The sequence below is a fragment of the Labrus bergylta genome, chromosome 6 (genome assembly GCF_963930695.1).
Source record: "Labrus bergylta chromosome 6, fLabBer1.1, whole genome shotgun sequence".
Classification (NCBI taxonomy): Eukaryota; Metazoa; Chordata; class Actinopteri; order Labriformes; family Labridae; genus Labrus; species Labrus bergylta.
The window spans coordinates 9818836-9839501 of NC_089200.1; the positions used below are offsets into that span (position 1 = coordinate 9818836).

The following is a 20666-nucleotide window of genomic DNA, read 5'->3' on the forward strand; positions in this document are numbered from 1 at the left end:
ATCTAGAAAATAAGCAGACCCCCCAGCACCCACATTAAAAAAAAATTGATATGTTGCCGTCAAAATTTTTCATACTTTATTCATCCCTGAGGGAAAATTCTGGTTTTACACTCTCTTACTGAGAAACATGATTCTGCACATGGAGCGTGCCAGAGCTGTTGGGGGCCTTGCTCAAGGGCACCTCAGGAAGTGCCCTGGCATCTCTCCAGCTACCAGACCAACTTCCATATTTTGGTCTATACTGAGACTTGAACCGACGACCCTCCCTTTCCCATCCCAAGTCCCTACAGGCTGAACTACTGTAATTGATAAAAATAGGCCGACACATTTGTTCTTACCAAAAGACTTTTGTAAAAACTGTCCAGTTAGTGTGGTATCCTGATTTTACTTAATATGTTCAAATCTAACTTTGACAACCTCAGAGCAGACGGAAACTTTTGCCCGCCCCCTTAGATCTGAGCCCCCCCCCCCCATAAACATACAATATATTTATATAGGCTATCTTTTGGCTTACGACGCATTCAGTCATTTTAGTTGCAGTAATATCATCATAAGTCACTAGCATTTTATTTAGCATCTTGTAATTTCTTTCTTATGTTCTGTTTAAATGTTTGAAGTCGTAGTGACTTAATGCTCGATTATTCATGACGTCGTGTGATGTTATTTTCCCCTTTGCGTATATGAGCACCAAAGTTATACAATCTTATCACTTGTTGTTGTTCTGTAACAATGACATTGACAGTGAGTGGAAAACTCACATGCCAGCCTCTCTGTTCTGTTCTGTTCTGTTCCTGTGGTTGACGTTGGCATTTCCATTAGCAGCAGCAGCAGCATCTTTTTGTCCTGTCATCATGCTCCGTCACCACAGGGCCACCGATCTGTTCACAGACTCATCAGACGTGTCATTCACGAGGGGGAACAGAACATGCGAGTCGCTGGGTCAGCCTTGACAGCCAGACGGTCTCATGTGACACCTATACTTAAGTCTTTACAATGACTCCCAGGTCAGTTTCAAAATCCTGTTTAAAGTTCTTATTTTTGTGTTTAGAGCCGTGCATGGTCAAGCTCCGTCTTAGGTCACTGAGCTGCTGAGGCCTTATAAAACCAGCAGGTCCCTGAGATCCTCTGACCAGGGTCAGCTGGCGGTTCCTGGAACGAGGCTAAAAACCAAAGGAGACTGTGCCTTTGAGGTTGGGGCACCTATATTTTGGAACTGTCTTCCCCCAGAAGTGAGAGCCTTGCCCTCTGAGGACACTTTTAAGAAGCAGCTGAAGACCCATCTGTTCAGACGTGCCTGTGTTTGACCTGTGTGTCTTTGATTTTATGTGACTGTCTGCCTCATAAAATCTCTTTTCAATTCTTTATTGTGAAGCACTGACGTCAGTTCTTGAAAGGTGCTTTATAAATAAACTTTACTTACTTGAGGCAAAGTCAGACCTCATGTGAAAAAGTATCTGTGCTTAATAATGCAGCAGCAGAAGGAAAGCGACACAGCTAGACTTATCTGTTGCACACCGTCCTTCTGTATTTATAAATACAAACCTATACATTAATTATCTTTCTTAAATTGTCCAAATATCTGATATTTGTAATTTCAGAATTGGACTTTTACTGTCTTCTATACAATAACTTGTTCTGTCCTGTGTTTTAAATGTTACGGACTGTACCTTTAAATGAGAAGAATTATCTGATGGCACACTTCTCTGTTCAAGATGTTGCACTTGATGTGTGCAAGAAGAGTACTTGAACTTTTAGAAAGCTCATTGTTATTTTTGTGATTTATGTGTGTGTGTGTGTGTGTGTGTGTGTGTGTGTGTGTGTGTGTGTGTGTGTGTGTGTGCATGAGGGGGTATTTCACATTGTTTACCTTACTGTACCTCTGTCCTTCAGCAGGCTGATGAAGGACACTCTAATGCCTGGACTCACAGATAAACAGTTATAAACTCTCAGGACCCCTGGCTCATATCGTCCCCTCCTGCAGTGTGAATTACTAAACAAATAAAGACCGGTATCCCTTAATGCCGGCGTGCTGGGCTGCAGCAGCCGTGACACTGGAGACCTCAGCTGGGAAAACAGAAGAAGGTGGAGCTGTGGAAAAAAGGAGGGTAAACACATGTTGATGTGAGGGGCCGTTTGTTCCACAACAATGTTTGTTGTTGGTGTAAAGCCAAGATCTAACGGCTTACCTGTCCTGAACCAGAATTTATGGAGCATCAAATATTACACAACCTCTCTTATTGGGCTCAGTTCTTGGAAGAAGATGCCAGAGGCAACTGGTCACTTCCTGTTGCCTTTCTCTGACTTTAAAGCTAAACTAAAGGAGTAGTTTAACATTTTGAAATGCCAACATTTCCTGTTGTTTTCAGAAAAATGAGATCCACAGTTTCAAAATGAAGGCAAAGGTAAAATATTTTTTTAAAATGCCTTTATTGATACGACAGATGAGAAGAGACAAGACGTTTTGGGGGGAGAAGGATAGGTAGACATGGATCAAGTAGCCGAAGTCCAGAGTCTAGCCTGCAACGAATGCATCGGCGACTCTATGTTTGGGGCAACCATGATCGATCGACTGAGCTAAGACGGCAGCGAAAATGTGCAAACTAATTTTTCATTTGTTCTTTCAGATGCATCTGAATTTCCTTGCTTCTCATTGGTTGTCGCATCCAAACATATTTAGGTCTGTGCTCATTTAGACACCTTTTGGAATCAAAAGTGGACTGAGTAGCCGCAGAGTGTTTTGCATTGGAGAATGGCTTTGGTGGTGCCATCTTCATGCATGGTGTGTTAGCGAGTGCACTTGTGTGTACTCTGTATCTGTATGTACAAAATGCGTGCTGGTGACTATATCTGACTGAAAACATACTGAACGCACATGGGGAATCGTTCATGACATATTGCCAGATACCACCTTAATCTCATGTTCACAATACTGAGCTCAATTAATGCATGACTCCAGATTTAAACTCCCCTCACAGATGCAATTAAATAAGGTGTAACTTATTTGATACAGATTCTGAAGTGATGCTGCTGCCCAACTTGAACCAACCGAGCAAGAACACTGCGTACCAACTCTTTTAGAATGTGTTCAGATTTCGTCTGCTATTTTTTTTTTAAAGCACTGACACAGCCTTTGTAATTAGATCTCCTTATATTTGGAGAATCACATCTGATGTTGCAGCTACAGAATATATACAGGGGAGTCAGTAGCCTATAGTGGTTTGTGCGTGCGCCCCATGTACAGAGGCTACAGTCCTCCAAGCAGGCAACCCGGGTTCAAAGCCGACCTTTGGCTCCTTTCCTGAATATCATTCCCCACTCTCTCTCACTCCTGGTTTTCCGACTCTATCTTTTCGCCTCCATGTCATGCCACATTGATGCAGTAATTCATTCAAAAGTAGCAGCAACCAAGTATTAAGTGCATATACACATACTTTTCAGAAGGATAGACCTTTCTGTATTATTAAACTTTTTAAAAATGTATTTTATGTAATATTTTAAGAGCTGAGCGCCGTAATCACCAGGATTAAGAAGAATAAAAACAGGCTTGAAATATTTGAGATGAGATGATGAGATTCAACTTTATTGTCATTACACATATACAAGTATAGAGTAACGAAATGAGGTTTGGCATCTCACCAGAAGTGCAAATAAGCAGAAAGTGCAAGAGTCTGTGCTATGTACAGTAATTACAAAATTTACAGATGTAGACAAAAAAAGTGAATTATTAGGTAAATCTGGATGGCTGGATTAATGGGATTTCACTGTATGTCTTATGTATCTAGGATATATGAATGTTTCACTTTTTCAATTAAACTTCATGAAAAAAAAAAACTTTTCCACGATATTCTAATATTTTGAGCTGCACCTAAATGAATAAATAAAGGTTGATTCATTGACATCAACAGGAAAAACCAGAAAGGTTGCTGGTTTACTTTCATTGACAAACTTTGGTTTTCACAGCAATACTGCGCGCAATCTTAACAAGGCAACGAGAGTGAGTGCTGTCAGACGGGACCCTTAGTGAAGTTTCTGAATCCCTCTCCTCCATTAGCTTTACAGCATACCATATTTGTCCCATGTAGGCACATACCTTATTAATATGAATATGAGTTGCATACAAATTAGTTCAGTGCAGCAACAGTTTTCTTTGTCCAATATAAGAGAACTATTGTCACTCCAAGTAACTCTGATCACCAACTTTAGTTTTGGTTTATTTATTTCCCCCTCTGTCATCACTTGTCTGTAACCAGGCAGCATAACCCTAAATGAGCTGCAGACCTCTGGTCATGAGCTCATGCCAGTGCACTGTAATGGTCACCGCATCCTCCATTAATGCACCTCAGATCAAGACAAACACGGGTGCCCTCGATTCAGTGTGCAGAGGAAAAGGAGCCTCTGACTACTGTGGTCAGATGGCATGCCAGCCTCATTGTGTGCCCACACAGCTGTGACCTTCTCAGGGATCATCAAGGAATCTGCCTTCCTGATTGAGATTCCAAGTAAGATTAAGTGCGGCCCCAGGAAATCTGTGTCAAGGGAAGCATACAGTGTGTCAGCCGTCGGCCCTCACACTGTCCAGCTTTTGGTTTGCAGCTCGCGCGCCACAGAAATTTACACTTCATGCGATGCCGGTTGCCTGCGCACAAAATTGTGATTTGATATATCTTTAAAACTCTGCGGCAACCATACCAGACAGTCTATGCAGCATAATGGGCTGAAAATACCTCGCAGTTAACGCAGCTCTTAAAACTGACTTGACTGAATGCAACGTGATATCCATTGTGTCGGCTTTATGAACTTCCTGTCTGAGAAATTGCAATTCATGAGTCTGATTAGTCATTTTGTATATTTAAATATATTTGAATGTTTTTATGAATTAAAGTTATGAAGAATTAGTAGTTGAAGTTATTAGTAAATGTACTCATTCAGTAAAAATGGCTGTAAAAGGTAGATAGATCTGTTTGGTCCAGGAAGTATTTGAACACTTAAATTTCTACATCAGCATCAATCACCAATCATATTTATTTAATTAGTTTTTGGTATATCATGGTATTTTGTCTAAATAGAGGTGCTGCTTGTCAACAGGTAAGGCAAGCAACTGCTTGATTCCCCCCGGAGGCTCAACAAACTTTGACCACTGCAGTGGCTCAAAATGTACAAATTCTGCAATGGCAGTAGGAAACCTCCCTAAGGGGGCGTCATCTCACAGTACTCACTATTGTTGCCTAGTGTGTTGCATGTATTATCACTGAAAGTCACCAAAGAAAATGAAAAGGGATTCTTTGTCTTGGAGTGAAAATAGAAAGAGGTAGAAGAAGAGTAAAGGTGGGACACTGGCAGACATAATTGGATATGCTGGTTGGAGGGGCCCTTTGACTTTCTGCCTGTAGGGCCCTATAATTTACAGACTCAAGAATGACCACTGTAAATAGAGGCATATGACCTGGTATTTTACAGTAGACAATATGTATAGCTGATGTAAATAACAGATGTTTTGTCGCTGTGTGGTAAAAGCAGACTGACAAACTGGTTCTTGTAAAACCGAGTTATGACCAAGATCGAAGAGAAGGCAGGTGCCAGGTCAGCCAGCTGCTTGTTAACCTGTATAGCCTAAGTTTCTTGCTATTGTTAGTCTCATAAATAAAAGACGATGTGGTCCTTGTATCAGCATCAATATCATTAGGCTATTTCCCATTCATTATTGGAAAACCCGTTTGTAAAAATGTAGTTTAGTTAATAGAAAAAACGACTGTTGATTTTTTTTGCTTGTATGTAAACTCTTGATGGTAGTAGTAGGCTTTTGTTTCTTTTATAAGTCTTATAGTCAATGAATTTCACTGCAAATTAAGGCGATTGTTTGACATGCATAGTGGATGATGTCAGTGGATCAGAGACTAACTCCAGTCATGACATCGCAGAAGTTGCTAACGTGCTGGAGGACATTTTCTTGCATGACAGTAGAAAGAAGGAGGATAAGAAGGATACAGAAGATGTGGACTGTCTTTTAAAAGCGGTATATTGTAAATATGTGTTTTGAGATAAAAAAAAATAAATAAAGTGTCTCTCATATGCTGTGTCACTGTAAGTCTATTTTGTTAACGTTAGCCAGCAGCGCTAGCTTGTAGGACTTGGGCTGTTGTAGCCATGGTAACGTGTGACGATTTTACGACTGCGTATTTGCTAAAATCTTGTTTTTGATCATATAGAGAGGCTTTCTATAGTGACTATAGTTTGAATTGTGACTTTGCATTTTTTATCTAGGCTACAAAACATATTATGTCGGGTGAAAGGTTTTGTTTGGCACATTAAGTTGTTTTTTTTCACACCCGGAAACCAGTTTTTCATGACCAAATTAAATGAAATAATTTCATGTAGGCCCTAAGGGTAACACTCTGAAACCATTTTGTCAGTCATTATAAGCTTTTTTCATGTACAGTCTTGTTGACATTTTTATTGACAATAGGCTATAGGTCATAATTAATAGCATACTGATCGCTGTACACTGGGTTTAAAGGTCCCATATTATGCTTTTTCTGGTTTTATATGCTCTTTAGTGTGTTTTCCAAGTGTCCTGTGCATGTTTTGGCACATCTATGTGCAAAAAATCAAAGTCTGCTCCTCCTGTTAGCTGTAGCATTAGCTGCATGTAACGCTCGGTTCTAGCCCCCCCTCGATAAAAATTTGTCAGTGTGAGATCACTGATCTAAGCCCATTGGCTCGTTGTGGCAAGCCCTGCAGCTCAAGTTGAAATAGAAGCGTGCTGAGCAACTGACCAATAACGGCAGAGCGAATCGGCAGACCAATCAGAGCAGACTTGGCCCACGTGGGGTCTAACAGTGTGGGCTCAACAGAGTGTAGCTGACGGACTCAGAGCGCAGAGGGAGCAGGGAGAAGCAGTACATGAAAACAGACACTTTTTTCGGACTACGGAAAAGTAGGTACATAGATTAAATATACGAACCCCAAAAAGGTCATAACATGGGCTCTTTAAGTCTATGGTTGAAATGCAGGAAATGTGACACATGCAAGGTGTACAATCCTCTGAGTGCGTACACTTCCTGTGTCTGCCAATCTCCACCATTGTCCCAAGATAATCTAATTGAGTACAAGTTAAATATAGCTCAAGGGGCGAACAAACATTTGGTCTCGAGTGACACCATTGGCGTGATGTAAAGCGCTGTTAAACCCTGCAGCAACAGGCACCATTGTAACCAATTAGCACACAGAGAGAAGGTACAGTGGAGTGGGACAGGAGGGCGACAGAGGGGTGAGGGAGGATTCAGTGCCAGGACAGAAGACTAAAGAGAGAGAGAGAGCTCACTAATGGGAAGGTCAGGACAACAACAGATGATAATGAGACAATCCTGTGAAAGGCTGGAGCAACTTGTGTTCCATTACCAAATGTTGTGTATTGTTTGGAAATGTTTCATAGTGATGCATTTGCAAATATAGGATCACATTTGCACAATTACAGGTTCTTAGCACGGGACTTTAGTGAGCAAATAATGACCAAAGTATAATTTTATTTTTTAGCAGAAATTCCGTAAGACTTATGGATGGTGTATTTGTGTTTGTGCACTACATTCCCTGACTCGTGTTTTCACCCTTCTCTTCCTGCAACACGTCTCCTCTTTGTAAGATTTCAAAGCAACATACAGTTGTCTACTGTAGCAATTTAAAAACAGGCCTAAACAGCTCGCCTTTAAGGGAAGAATGTGCAACATTTTACACATAAATAGAGCTGAAATCATGTTTATCGTATGTTCATGTTGCTCTGAGTCATGATGACAGTCAACAATGAGAGGCGCAAGTCCCGCTGGCAGTGTCGTTGTCAGAGCCGTGTTTACATGGATGGGACGGCCGGCTCCCTACCTTTGCTTTTAAAAGCTGTTTTAGTCAAGGACTAGAGAAAAGAAGAGTAACATACTCACTGCTTATTTGGATGTCATGTAAGCTTTTTTAGATCACGGACACAATGTGTGAATTTATGTGCAATGTGAAGCTACGAGCTGCAGGATGCAGGACACAGGTAATTGCAGCTCCAGCCAAAAACTATTTTGTTCGCCCCTTGCGCTAAACTCCTTGCGTGAACGCAAGGTGTGCCGCTGGAGGAGAGCGGAGGCTTCAGTATGTGGGAGGTGTCACCAAATAGCAGTTTGATTTGGTTTAATGCTGGTGCTCAAGGGCGACATCTACTGGATCAAAAAGTGGTACACTCTTTCTTTGAATTGACGATTTTGATCTGTAAAAATGTACAAAAATAATAAGATTGTTTTCTGTCGTCCACTATAAAGAGTGATTAAATTCACTATGAGTGCAAATCAGAGTAGATGCATGTTGAGACTTAGGAGACCAGGGTTAAAGTCGTTGGGAATCAAAATTTAGAGTTAACTTATTTTTTTCAAGCATTTTATGTCTCCTAAACTAAACGTAGAAGTTTTGATCCCTAAACCTAATCAAACTAGAACAATCTTCATATAAAGTTGCAATGTTGTAAAGTTCAGATTTCACTTCTTAGTTTGGTTTTGGTAGTTTTTGGCCATTATTATAAATCAACTTTGAATTCTGATTGAACTGGGTAAAGTGCAGGGTCTTACAAATTAAGGGTTATCATCTATATTAAATATGTTTAGTGTTTAAATCAACTTTTTAACAACAAATCTGACATATCAACTTATTAGGCGATTTTATTTTACTGTTTTACTTACAGCTTGTTTCTTCAACTTTTAAACGTTACAACAAACAAACCAAATATTTCTCTAAAGGCCTTCTGTATTTTCTCCTTCCTTATTCCCCCCTTCTGCCTCCCTCGCTCTGTATCTTCCCCACTCTCAGTCTATCATCCCTCCCCTTGCAGAAACACATGGCACTCTGGCGTTCCTCTCATTCCACTATAACAAGCCACATTCCCTGGAACACTTCCTCCGCTCTGTCCCTGCTTGTGGTCCCTGGGTCCCAGAGCAGACCCCCTACCTCTCCTCCCCTCCAACCTCCCACTTCTCCCACACACCCCCTCCATGTCCCTCACCCGCCCATATCTGGTGCTTATCCCCGGGCGTCTGTGGCTCCCCGTGTAGCCAGAGCTTCCCATTTAACCGTCTGTCCTGGTCAGTCTGTCTTCTGTCTGTGAGTCACTGTGGATCAGATTGTTCCAGCCACTTGGTTCGTGTAGAAGGAGGAAGAGAGCATCCAACACCAGGACCTTTTAAAAAAAACACAAACCAGCAGAGGAAGAGTGAGGGGGGGAAACCTGGAGAGACAGTCTCCATCACACCTATGAGAGACATGGGAGGAAAGGAGAAGAAGGTGCTGGTCATTGCAAATTTGCCCAACTACAAAGGGTGAGTTTTTTTTTTTGGACTTATTGGACATTGTTTTTCCTCTAATTGGCATTGTAAAAGAAGCATTTTGACCTGCATATACTTGAGACAGAGTGGTCTTCAACGTGCATAATGACCGTGTTTTGCATTCTAACACCTCTTTTCCGGTGGTGTCGCTTACGCTCGGTGCAAGGTGCCACTTGTCAAGTTACACAGCACACTGATTTACTTTGCACACATTTACTCTGCGCGTCATTTGAATTAGACCTTTACTCTCAAATTTTCTAATTACATTTTTTTTTGATTAATTAAAGATTAAAGTTACAAACAAATCTGAAAAACTTTGTTGTTAAAATTTGACAACCTTAAAGAGTCCGGTGCTTGCCTTACTCGTTGACAATTCTCAGTGTTAGGAGTTGTGGGGATTCATTTGCAGACGCTCAACAAACTGGACAAACGTTCATCTATTTGTCCTGTTTTAAAAAAAAAAGAAAGGGGGAATAATTTAATGCATTCTTTGCTTCTAACACCAAAGTTATTCATGCATAATTTAATCCCAAACAAGAATGCAACCCCATATCCCTGCGGACTAAAATAAGAGCTGTGCTTTGTTCTTAGCGAAATGGAAACGTACACTGACTGGTAGAAGTTCTTCAGTTACACATTTATGCCGAGGTTGCGGAGCTGTTGTCAGTGTGAAGGATTGGATGTGCTTGTTTGTTAGTGTGTATATCCGTGCTTACCGTGCTGCATGTGTTTGCATGTTTCTGAGAAGCCGGTAGTGCGTTACTCTACCCATAAATACTCTGTGTATACTTTTATTTATGTCGGGGTTTTATAGGACACTAACAGCAGAATATCAGGGCCGCCTGAGTTCATCGAGACTTTTGGCCACGTCGTAAGAGATCATCCTTAGTTCAACTATTTGCATTGGACCCTCCAGAGAGTGAAGGCGATGATACTTTGATCATGAGCTGGCACGGCTGGAGAGAGAATGCTGAGTTTAGTCTGAGAAAAATAAACCTGTTGATCACTTGATATTATCGTGTCAAGCAGTCAACATGCTTAATTTGATGCCTATTAATTTGAGAAGTCTCTGCGGTCACTTGAGGATCCTCTCTAATGAAGGAATGCTTTTTTCCCCCTCTTCTCTATGAGGTTGTGGTTTGAAATTTTGTCCTTTAGCAAAGTCAGCTTCGAGCTCCACACTTGAGACCTTTTGGAACTCTTTAACCGACCTTTGCTGTTTATATTTGAACTTTGACGTTCGTTTCCTCTGATTAAGTGGAGATCAAGTTTGATGTGATGGTAACGTCCTTTAGTCGTCTATTCTCTTTCATACACACGCACACACACACTCGGAGACACATTCCTGTGGTTTATAGGCTTTGATGGATGTTTCCATGCAACTACTAAACCAGGACAACAGAGGCCCCCGAGAGAGATGGCACCCTCTGTGTCCATTTCAGACAGCCCCTCCTACTGAGGTCTCCTGGGACTAGATTCCTCTATCCTGGCCTGATACCTAAAAAAGGCCCCTAATCTGCCCTGTTGCTGTTTCTGCACCATGTCAAAAAACAAACCGCGGCTGAACAATAGACAGCGGTGCATGCACATGTGTAAACGTGCATGCAGCACCCCCCCCCCCCCCCCCCCCCCCCCCCCCGTGTGTCCTCCCTCACCACTTCACATTATCTCAGCCGAGAGCGTCTGCAGTAACTGTTTGCCTAGCAGCCGATACACAAATCAGACACAGAGATGATATCTTAAAGATCATTTCACAGCCATGACGTTTGGCCGTGCTAAACTGGAGCACCCGGACGAATTGTGAAATATTCCGGCCTGGCTTGTTATTCTAAACCAATGGAGCTCTGATCAAGAGCTGACATGCCCCCTTACTGTGCTATGGATAAGAATAAATCATTTACATTTTAAAGTTGGAGATTCACCATTCAGAATCCAATTCTGGAAGTACATCTTGTTGATTATATCGCTATAGTTACTTGTGCTACAAGTTTCATCAAATAACTCCATGATGCCACGGTAGCTTTCGGTTCAGTTTGTCCTCGATCCATTTTTTGGGGCTGTAGATTAACTAGAAGAACTGAAAGCAGAAAGGGCAAACCTGCATTTAAGCATAAGAAAAACGCTGGATCACAATTATAAAACTGTCTCAAGATGTTTACCTTTGAAGCTCGAGAGATAGTAACCAAAACAAACAAGGGGGAAATGTTTGAAGCTTGATCCAAAGGGAACTGGACTTGGTTGACGATCTTGAACCAAGTCCAGTTGCCTTTGGATCAAGCTTTGAACTTGCCATGACCTGGATGACTGAGAAGAACCGGACAAGGGTGAAAAAGGTTTTTTGTAGAGAAAGGAAAGGGTTGGCTCTCAGCTGTTGATGATCAAAAAATAGTACGAGTAAGTGAGCAAACTCTGTATGTGTTGAAGACCAGAAGACTTTCACCTTTGTTGTAAAATAGTTTTGATTAGGCTGACTTCCTTTCCTTTTTACATGTAACATGAGCTCCTAACAAACAAAAAGTTCACAATTGGTGTGCATAGAGTGAGAAAAAAATGTCAAATGCTTTTACTTAATAAATTCGGTTGCAATGAGGCGTGGTGCATGACGCTCAGAGGTTCCTCTTTCTTCTTCTTTTAGATAAACTGGCAGAAATCCCCAGTTACATCAGCCACACAGTGAGCTCTGCTTTTAGCTTATCCGGTACTTTTCCACTTTATGATCCTGGTACCATTTTGGGTCCTTTGACACATTGTGACAAATAAGGGTATGCAGGGGGGGTTGCAATGTCACCTGTTACCTTTGTCCTTCACAGTGTCTCTATTTTCAACACTCTCCGTTGTACCCAGTTTGTAGCTCGTACAATCATTTGGTATAAATTAACCCTCGGCTTTATGTGGACTTTAATACTGATTTAGGCTGTAGTCCTGAAAATGGACAAATTATTTTACCATAACAAAAGCATTCAGACGGCGTCCCCTCTGATTTGTATTATTTTATCACTTGTGCTCTTTTCTTCTCCGTCGTGCATTTAATAACCCTCATAAACTGGCAGTATATATAGATATGGGGGTATTTAATGCTTGTGGGTTGGTTTTAACAGGGATATTTCCTGTCATCACGTTGCTCCATGTGGTAGGCTACATTTGGCATTGAGGGGTGGTTGTGTGTGCGTGTGTGTGTTGTGGGGGGTGGGGGGGGGGGGGGGGGGGGGGGTCCCTCATTTTTTTGTCCTGCTCTTTACTCATCTAAACACAGACTGTTGGTCTCACTCGGTCCTCAGGGTCTCAGTGATTCATTACCGCTGTGAGAGTTATGAGACACATGCAGTTCTTCCTATCAGTTACACGGAGGGATTATGATGGAGAAGACAGATAGGAACCCCCCCCTTGACGTTTTATAGAGGGGGATTACAAGAGGCCGCCAAGCAAAAGTAAACAGACACAAACTACAGCATTACTTGGACAGCGACACGCTGGCTGGTAGCCTGCATGCACACATTAAACACAGCCACATACTGCAGAAACGCCCTTATGTAACCAGTGTTTAAAACAACAATGAGTCAAAGTGACCACAACAGAAAGCTAGCTGTTCAGATTTAATTCCCGTCTGCCTGGCAATGAGCATTGTGACAGCTCCTGCCTCCTAATGGTTTTTTCACTGATGGAGGTTTTCCATTTCTGGTGCCCCTTGCACCTCGCCCTGTACTACTGAGCACCTTAAAATAAAAGCCCTTTAAAGTGAGTGACCCGGGGTCAACAGGCCCCGCGGGGTGACGACTCTCTCCAGGGCTCTCCAGGACAGCAAGTCATGTCAGCTGCAGCCGACACCGTCAAAACAGGACTTCTTGAAAGGCTGAGGGGCGCTCGGGTCAGACAGCTGTTGTGTTTCATAGGTATGGTAGAAGAATAAGGTAGTTCCTTTTTCTGACGAGAAGTCTTAACATATCAATTTATAATCATCATATTTAGGCAAATGCATTATGCTTTTCTCAGAAAACTTGACAGCCCTTAGGTACTTCAAGTAAAATCTACTTTAATGCTGGTAATTGTGACTAAATGTCCCTTTAAAGAAACCCCAGAGGCTTTGGGCTGCTGGTTTAGCTCAGTTGGGTAGAGCGGGTGCTCTATTTACGGAGGATAAAGTCTTCATGGCACTGGTGACAGGTGGGACTCCTTGTCCTCCTGGCGCTGTTTAGTGCAGGTCTTCCCCCGCTCTCTCTCCCAGCATTTCCTGCCTCTCTCAAGCTGTTCTATCAAATAAAGGCAAAAAGCCCAAAACATAACCTTAAAGGTGCACTGTGGAGTTTTGATGGGAAAGATGGAGAAGTGTACAAATTCTGAGGTATATGTTCATAACTCTATACACAAACTGTCCTCAGGGGAAAATTTGAACCCTCTAACACTGTCTGAAGATAACTTTGAAGAAGTCATGGTGGTGGGTCTGCAGCAGTGAAACTGTAACTCTCCTGGTAGCTTTTTAGCTCCAAACAGTGTTCCAAGGGACCTATTTTTTCCTTTGAATAAAGTTTGTGTATTTAGTTCAGAAATTATAGCATAGAATTGTTTAACTTCTCCAACTTTCAAATTTCACTACCAAATCTACAAAGTGCACCTTTAAAGTCATTTTACAGGAATACCAACCATAAGACAACCAAATGTCAACATGAACAATGACCTAAACGCCATGTTGGTGTGTCTAAGTGCAGCCGTATATGTATAAATTATAAAGTACGCTGATTATTGACTAATTTATTGTTTTATTACTGGAGAGCTTACACTCTGTGCATTAACTCCACTTTAATTATCAGTTGAGTACAGAGACTAGTCAATTCAGGACAAACACTTTAATCTCAACAATGAAGAAACCAATAATTAAAGGAGCTGTGTTACAATGTTTAAAGTTGTCTGCAGGCTGTTTTAAGCCTCAGTCTGTTACAACGACTTTAAACAAATATCAATGTTAGACGTCCTTTAACAATACGTATACAATCCGCCTTGACGACCGCACCATTTTTGCAAATTGTCATAAAGATTCTGCGACTTTCCTCCCCAATTTCAAATTTCCAGACATTGTTGTTGCCCTGTTTCATATTTCATTATCATTTTAATTTACTGTGATCGCAATGACAAAACTCATCCTCTACCTTCTCTTATGCATGTTGTTATCTCCAGCTTGAACCAGCCCCTTCTTAGAGAAAGAAAAGTAAATAAATGAAGATAAAAGGCGATGATAGATATATGTAAAGTTGTGATGAATCACTGTATGTAAATCCCAACTTAAGCAGCAGTGACAGGTGCATCCCCCTGTCCGCTCTTTCAGTTTTAGCACTGCAGTTGAAATCCAACCCTGAGAAAGCCCCTGATGCTGAAGAGCAGCCCAATTGCCGCTACATGCAGTCTTCATCGCATGCTCTGCGCTGAAACTACAGCCACTCTCTGACCTCAGTAATTGTCAAGCAAAGGCACAGGACATTTACACTCTTGGGGTATAAATATCCCCCAGTGATCTTCCATGACTCCCCCAGAGGCTCAACAGGTAGAGCGCAGCAGAAAGCCAGCTGTCGCCAGCAGGCGTCAGAGCAGATTCCCCCACCCCCCCTAACCCCAACCCCAACCCCAACCCCATACCCACCTCCAACATCATCAGTCATCCAGATTGGATCTGGACTCCAGGACGGCTCGATCAAAGCTCGTGGAGTGCACTCACCTCACAGCTATTTGGACAGTGTACATTAAAGTTGTCTAACAGATTTCACAGGAGATTTTGCTGAACCTCTTCTATGAATACAGGGATCTCCCTTTAATTCACTGCTTTCATTAGGCAAGTGCAAAGCAATGTTGCAAAGCACCGACAAGGACTGCTGTATATCAGGGTGGATTAACAGGATTGTTGCATCAATGTGACGCAATACCTTGACATTTAAAGTAATTGATTCTCTGCATTAGAACTTGTTAAGAGATTTATACCTACAGTTTATTTATATTCTCCTGATTCTGCCAAGAGAGCTATATATCATCAATAACACATACCGTTTTCAAAATTAAAGCGGAGCCGTTTAAAAAAAATCACCCTCTGTACAATGTGTGCCGGTGATTACAATAACTAATCAGACCTTTTTATTTTGTACCAGGCTTTAAACATGTTAATTTATGCTGTAAAAACAGCTTTTTTTGAATGTGGTGTGTATGTGACTTCCTGTGCTCCTGGAGCCAGCCTCAAGTGGCCACTCGAGGAACTGCAGGATTTTGCACTACTGCAATACCTTCATTTTTTAACACTGGAGGTTTCAGTTTGATACATATTAGTTTTTATAAAAGTCTCAAAACATCCTGTTATAGAATTATAATAAAGAATTAATAGAATTAAATATTTTACATTCATTCATTCAAATTATCAGCTATTCAAAATAATTTGGAAGATACTGAAAGCTGTGGCGGCTGTGGCTCAGTGGTAGAGTCGGTCATCTCTTGACTGAGAGGTGAGATCTGGAGTAAGAAGGTGGGCGGTTCGATCTCCAGCTCCTGCAGCCACATGTCTGATGTGTCCTTGGGCAAGACACTTAACCCCAAGTTGCTCCCGCTGCTTCTTTGCCTGTGTATGAATGTCTCTTTTGTTGTTATTTCAGGTCAGACAAGAGGACTCCATGTAATGACTCTACTTCTGGCAAAAAGAATGGAAAACCTCCTTCATCTGCTATACCACCACCCATCCCCATGTCCCCCATCGTAGAAAAGATGGAGGGGCTGAAGGCGATCCGCAACCGCAGCAACAGCCTGCGTCTGGGCCGACTGGCCTTCTACCGGCACCTGGAGAAGGTGGAGACCATGCGATGCTTCTGGGAGCTCAAACACGTGGAGCTGGAGGGAGCGAACCAGCAGGTAACATTAACGCTGCGTGTATTCTTTTCACTGTCCTCACCACGCAGAGCCATGAGCACACAGCAGCCATTATTCACATGTGGAGTTGTATAAAGGGAGGGAATCTGAGTTCTATATCACATAGGGAAAGTGAATAGAAATCCTTTATTGTCATCAGACAGTTTCAAACAAAATTACATTAATGCATGAAAATTTTGTGACCTGTGTTTGGCTGGTGATCAGTCCAGGGTGTACCCCACCTCTCGCCCAATGACAGCCGGGATTGCTTCCCGCCCCGGACCCCGGTGTAGATAATGGATGGATGACATTCTGTCACACGATTTGATACTTTATACTTTATTGTCTTCTTGGGGAAGTGCTGCAAATGTTCAGCTGCCTCCACAGCGGATCAATAAATAAAAACAATAGAAACAAACACGATCCACATCAACAGAAAAGCACATCGTTAGCCTCATAGCATAATTACCTAAGTCATATTTTAAGGTTTTCAGAAAAGAAGGAAAAACACATTCACACAAGTTATGTGACTGGAGTCCACTCCTCTGCAGTTCATAATTCCTATGATTGACTGAAAGTACATTTAAGTTGAAGAAATATGAGTTAGCTTACCAGATCAATCAAAAGGAAGAGCTAATGCTTCACTTGTGGTCAGCTGAGCCCTGTTCTTCAAGGGGGTTGTCGCCATCTTTGTATGTAGCACATACACAATTGCATCACAAATCCCTCAGTCAAAGAGATGACTTAGGCGGATAGGGCTTTTAGAATAACAAGCATTCTGGTAGGCTGAGGACTTAGCCAATAATGCACGGTGAATCAGCAGTGTTAGGAGAGTAGAGTTAGGCAGATTTGGCCAAAATATGACTTAGGCAATTATGCTATGAGGCTAACGACATACCAATGCAAAACAAAACACTGCATATATTGCACCTTACACATATTGCGCAAGATCTTCATAAAATCCACGACCACATTCACATTACAAACACATGCATTCAAGTGAATTAAAATGTCTATTTCACAGCAGATAATATAAAGTGCGACAGATAGAGTTGCTTTGTGAAAAAGTGACTCGCACTAGAAAAATGTTGCACAGGTAGAAAGTGAGTGATGGAGACGAGTGGCTGCCTGTAAGTAAAAAAAAAACAGAACAATCTGAAATGCTTTTGAAAAATAACCTTTTGCCCGTCTTTTTATATAAACTGCACAACAAGTATGTCAGGTATTTATTGTGCTTAAAATTGTCCCAGTCTTTGTAATGTGTGCCCCATGCTGGCATTACGGCCTGTAGTCTGTTCAGCCTGAGCCTCAGTCATCAGTCTGTGCAGAGGGGATGAGGATGAAGAGGACTGAAATAACTCACAGCAGACTCTGTCCCAGCTCTGTGCACCTGTTGGCAAACACAACATGTGCAGACAGGTGAAATACAAAAAGCTCACTAGATGGTGCTGCAGATCTGTATATGTTCATCCTCCTCTATCCTTCTTTCCAAGCCCAACACGGTCACGGCTGTTCATCCTGAGTCTGCTTCTGCTCGACGTTTCTAACTACATTTGTTATGAATTGGGGCTTTACAATTAAAGCTTGATTGGTGTTATATGCGGTCTAATTTGAGCCTTGTCAGCTATCACAGTGTCTCTCTCTCTCACACACACACACACATGCATAACAAGCCATAGACTTAAATAAATGTGTTAAACAAAGTTACACAGGTGTAGTGGCCACAAGATGGAGGCACTGGGCCAGTTTGTTCCTGCAACAATCCTGCAGCTGGTGAAGTCTCCCCACTCTTTAGAAACATTATCTTTGATTCTTTTATCACCATCTTGTGACGTTACATTTAATGCAGTTTTGTTAGGATCTAAAAGTAGCAAAACTTAACATTCAGCTTGTGTCTATTTCAGGAAGCTGAGATAACAGGAGAACATTGTATCAGCTGTAGTTATAGTCTTAAAATATTGCACGTATTACCCGAATATTTAGGTCTTTCAAAACGACGTGTTCATTTTGATAAATTACAGAGAAAAAAGTTGCAATGAATGCTAATTGTCTGCACTCTGACGTCACTGATCATCCAACAGTCTACAGGATAGTTAATGATCAGACTGAACATCCAAGTTTAAAAAGATGTTTTTCAAGATGAGATTTAAAGATGGAGAGACAGTCAATATTACGGATGTCTGGTGGGAGGGAGTTCCAGAGAGAGGGGGTGGGGGGGGGGGGGGGGGGGGGGGCGCCCTGCTTTGTTTTCTACCACATGTTCATTCTCCTGTCTGATTATCACCCACCTGTAAATTACACAGTGGTGTCTGTAACATGATTCTCTAAGACATACAGTCCGAGCAAATGTGTAAAACATGAATTTAAAAAAAAGACGTTTGAAGTCTGACTTCCAGAGGCGTAGAGGGTAGAGCGGAGGGGAGGGGCGGCTGAAGGCTCTGGACCCCATGGTGGACAGGCATGAGGGTGGTACAGAGGAGTTGAACTGAAGAAGAAGATCTGAGAGTGCGGATGGGCGTGATGATGTGAAGGAGGAGTTCAGAGAGGTACAGAGGAGTTAGGATCTCAAGTGTATTTACTGTTGGCTGCAGGTGACAAACAGTTGCTGTATGCTTTTTCTACATTATGTTTGATATTTGTTTTGTTTGTGTTTTGTCTCATCAAACTTATAAATCAGTGATGCTTTCCAAATTACCACCAGGCAGTGCTCAGGGAAATATTCCAGCTACATGGGGGGGGGGGGGGGGGGGGGGGGGGGGGGGGGGGTCTAGTGTGTGTAATTTAAGATCCTCAGTCTGTCACAGAGCCCGTTGCACAACTCTCTCACCTCCCGCTCTATCTCTGAACTCAGACCTCAGTTGTACCTTTACTCCCCCACCTGTCTGTCTGCCTGTCTGTCTAATCCATCTGCTTTACTTTCCCCTCTCCTACTCACACCTCCAGTTTTACACTCCTCATAGTTAAACTTCTATAAACACGGAGGAGGGCCTTCAGATGCTCCGGCTTCCTTAGCAAACGCCGTCGCTCGAGCCGCTCTGCTCTCTGCACAGGTTCTCCTCAGATTCCCTCTGAGGAATATTTTCCCTCCAGGGGACCCGTGCTCTGTGGCCTCATGAACCCTACCACCACCCAGCTGCTGCTGCTTGTAAAATCAGGCTTGCGTTGGACTCGCTGCGCTCCACAAGTTCGGCTTTGAACAATCTTGAGTAGTTTGTAGTTTGGAGAGTAGTTTGAAGCCTTGTGACATTTTGGGTCTCTCCATTTTGTTTTAAGCCAGAATAAACCATATCTGGATACTTTAACCTCTCTTATTTGATTGAAATGTTGCAGTAGTAGAAACTTGACCATACATAAACTTATCAGAAAAATATTTACAGAGGTACGTCATCATGAATTAAAAGTAGGGCTGTTTCATCCTCGATTTCTGTTATCCTCCAGTGGAGTCGCCCTCTGCTGGCCATTAGAAAGAATGCAGGTTTAAGTCACTTCCTTGTATGGCTGCACAGTTAATCACATTTTATTATTGCTATCTAAAGCGATATTAACACTCACAATAACGCAACAAATGAGAAAAGTTATTTTGGGTATACAAGCAATGCTTTCAAACGCTGCATGTGCATTTTACCTGTTGGGTGGGGTTTAATGACTATGCTTTCACACCATTTTGAGGCATGTAGCTTGGGGGTTTGGTTGCCACGGGAAAAAGGAAGCAGGGAGGGATTATGAGAATTTGCAGGCATACATAAATATCATCCAGTGTTAACTGATGACAGAAATCCAGAATTAGTTTTGCCTATTAATGATATGATTGATGAATTCATTCAATGTTGACTCCTCAGACGTGATATATAAATGTATGTGCTGCCTAAACATGAAAATCAATACAAAAATTGATCACAAAACCAGGAACTAGAAGAGCATACCGAACAAACTCCGCTAACTACTGTACACAAACAGCAATAAAAATATTATCCCTCCTTTCAACCTGATAAACCCTGATGACCGTATTTCACAGAGGACTCTACACCTACTGGGAGCTAAAGATGTAAGAGTTCAGTTCACCTTATGGCTACATTGGACCTATCTCATGCTGGTCTAACACCACAAATCTCAGCAGTGTGTGAACTCACTGTCATCAGTTAGAACTAATTCTCAAATGAGGCTACGTTTGAAGTTGCTCAGAGCTGCTGCAACTCAGTGCAGAAAATCAATAATTTTGTCTACTGGTTATGTGTTACTTACACACATAAAAAAGGAGGAACATAAGAACTTTTGTGGTGTTTTTTTTTTTGTTTACTTTCTTACTTTTTTTTACTTTTGCTGTTTTTGCTTGAACTTTGTTTTAGTATTCCTTTATGTCTCTCTCTCTCTGCTGCACACAGTGCTGCATGTGTCAAATCAAGACAAGTGCTGAAGTAGCAACACGTGTCTAGGAGCAAAGATAAA

The 20666-nt window shown here is 41.9% G+C and overlaps 1 protein-coding gene across 1 annotated transcript in view; it reads left to right on the plus strand.

Moving 5' to 3' along the window:
• Window positions 1-9054: 9054 nt before the first annotated feature.
• mylk4b (myosin light chain kinase family, member 4b) overlaps window positions 9055-20666 on the plus strand; it is a 40349-nt gene continuing 28737 nt past the window's right edge. Inside the window, exons 1-2 of the mRNA XM_065955692.1 lie at window positions 9055-9341; window positions 15971-16223. Coding sequence (XP_065811764.1) covers window positions 9277-9341; window positions 15971-16223 — 318 coding nt within the window. The 5' untranslated portion in view covers window positions 9055-9276. The remainder of the gene's footprint in view (window positions 9342-15970; window positions 16224-20666) is intronic.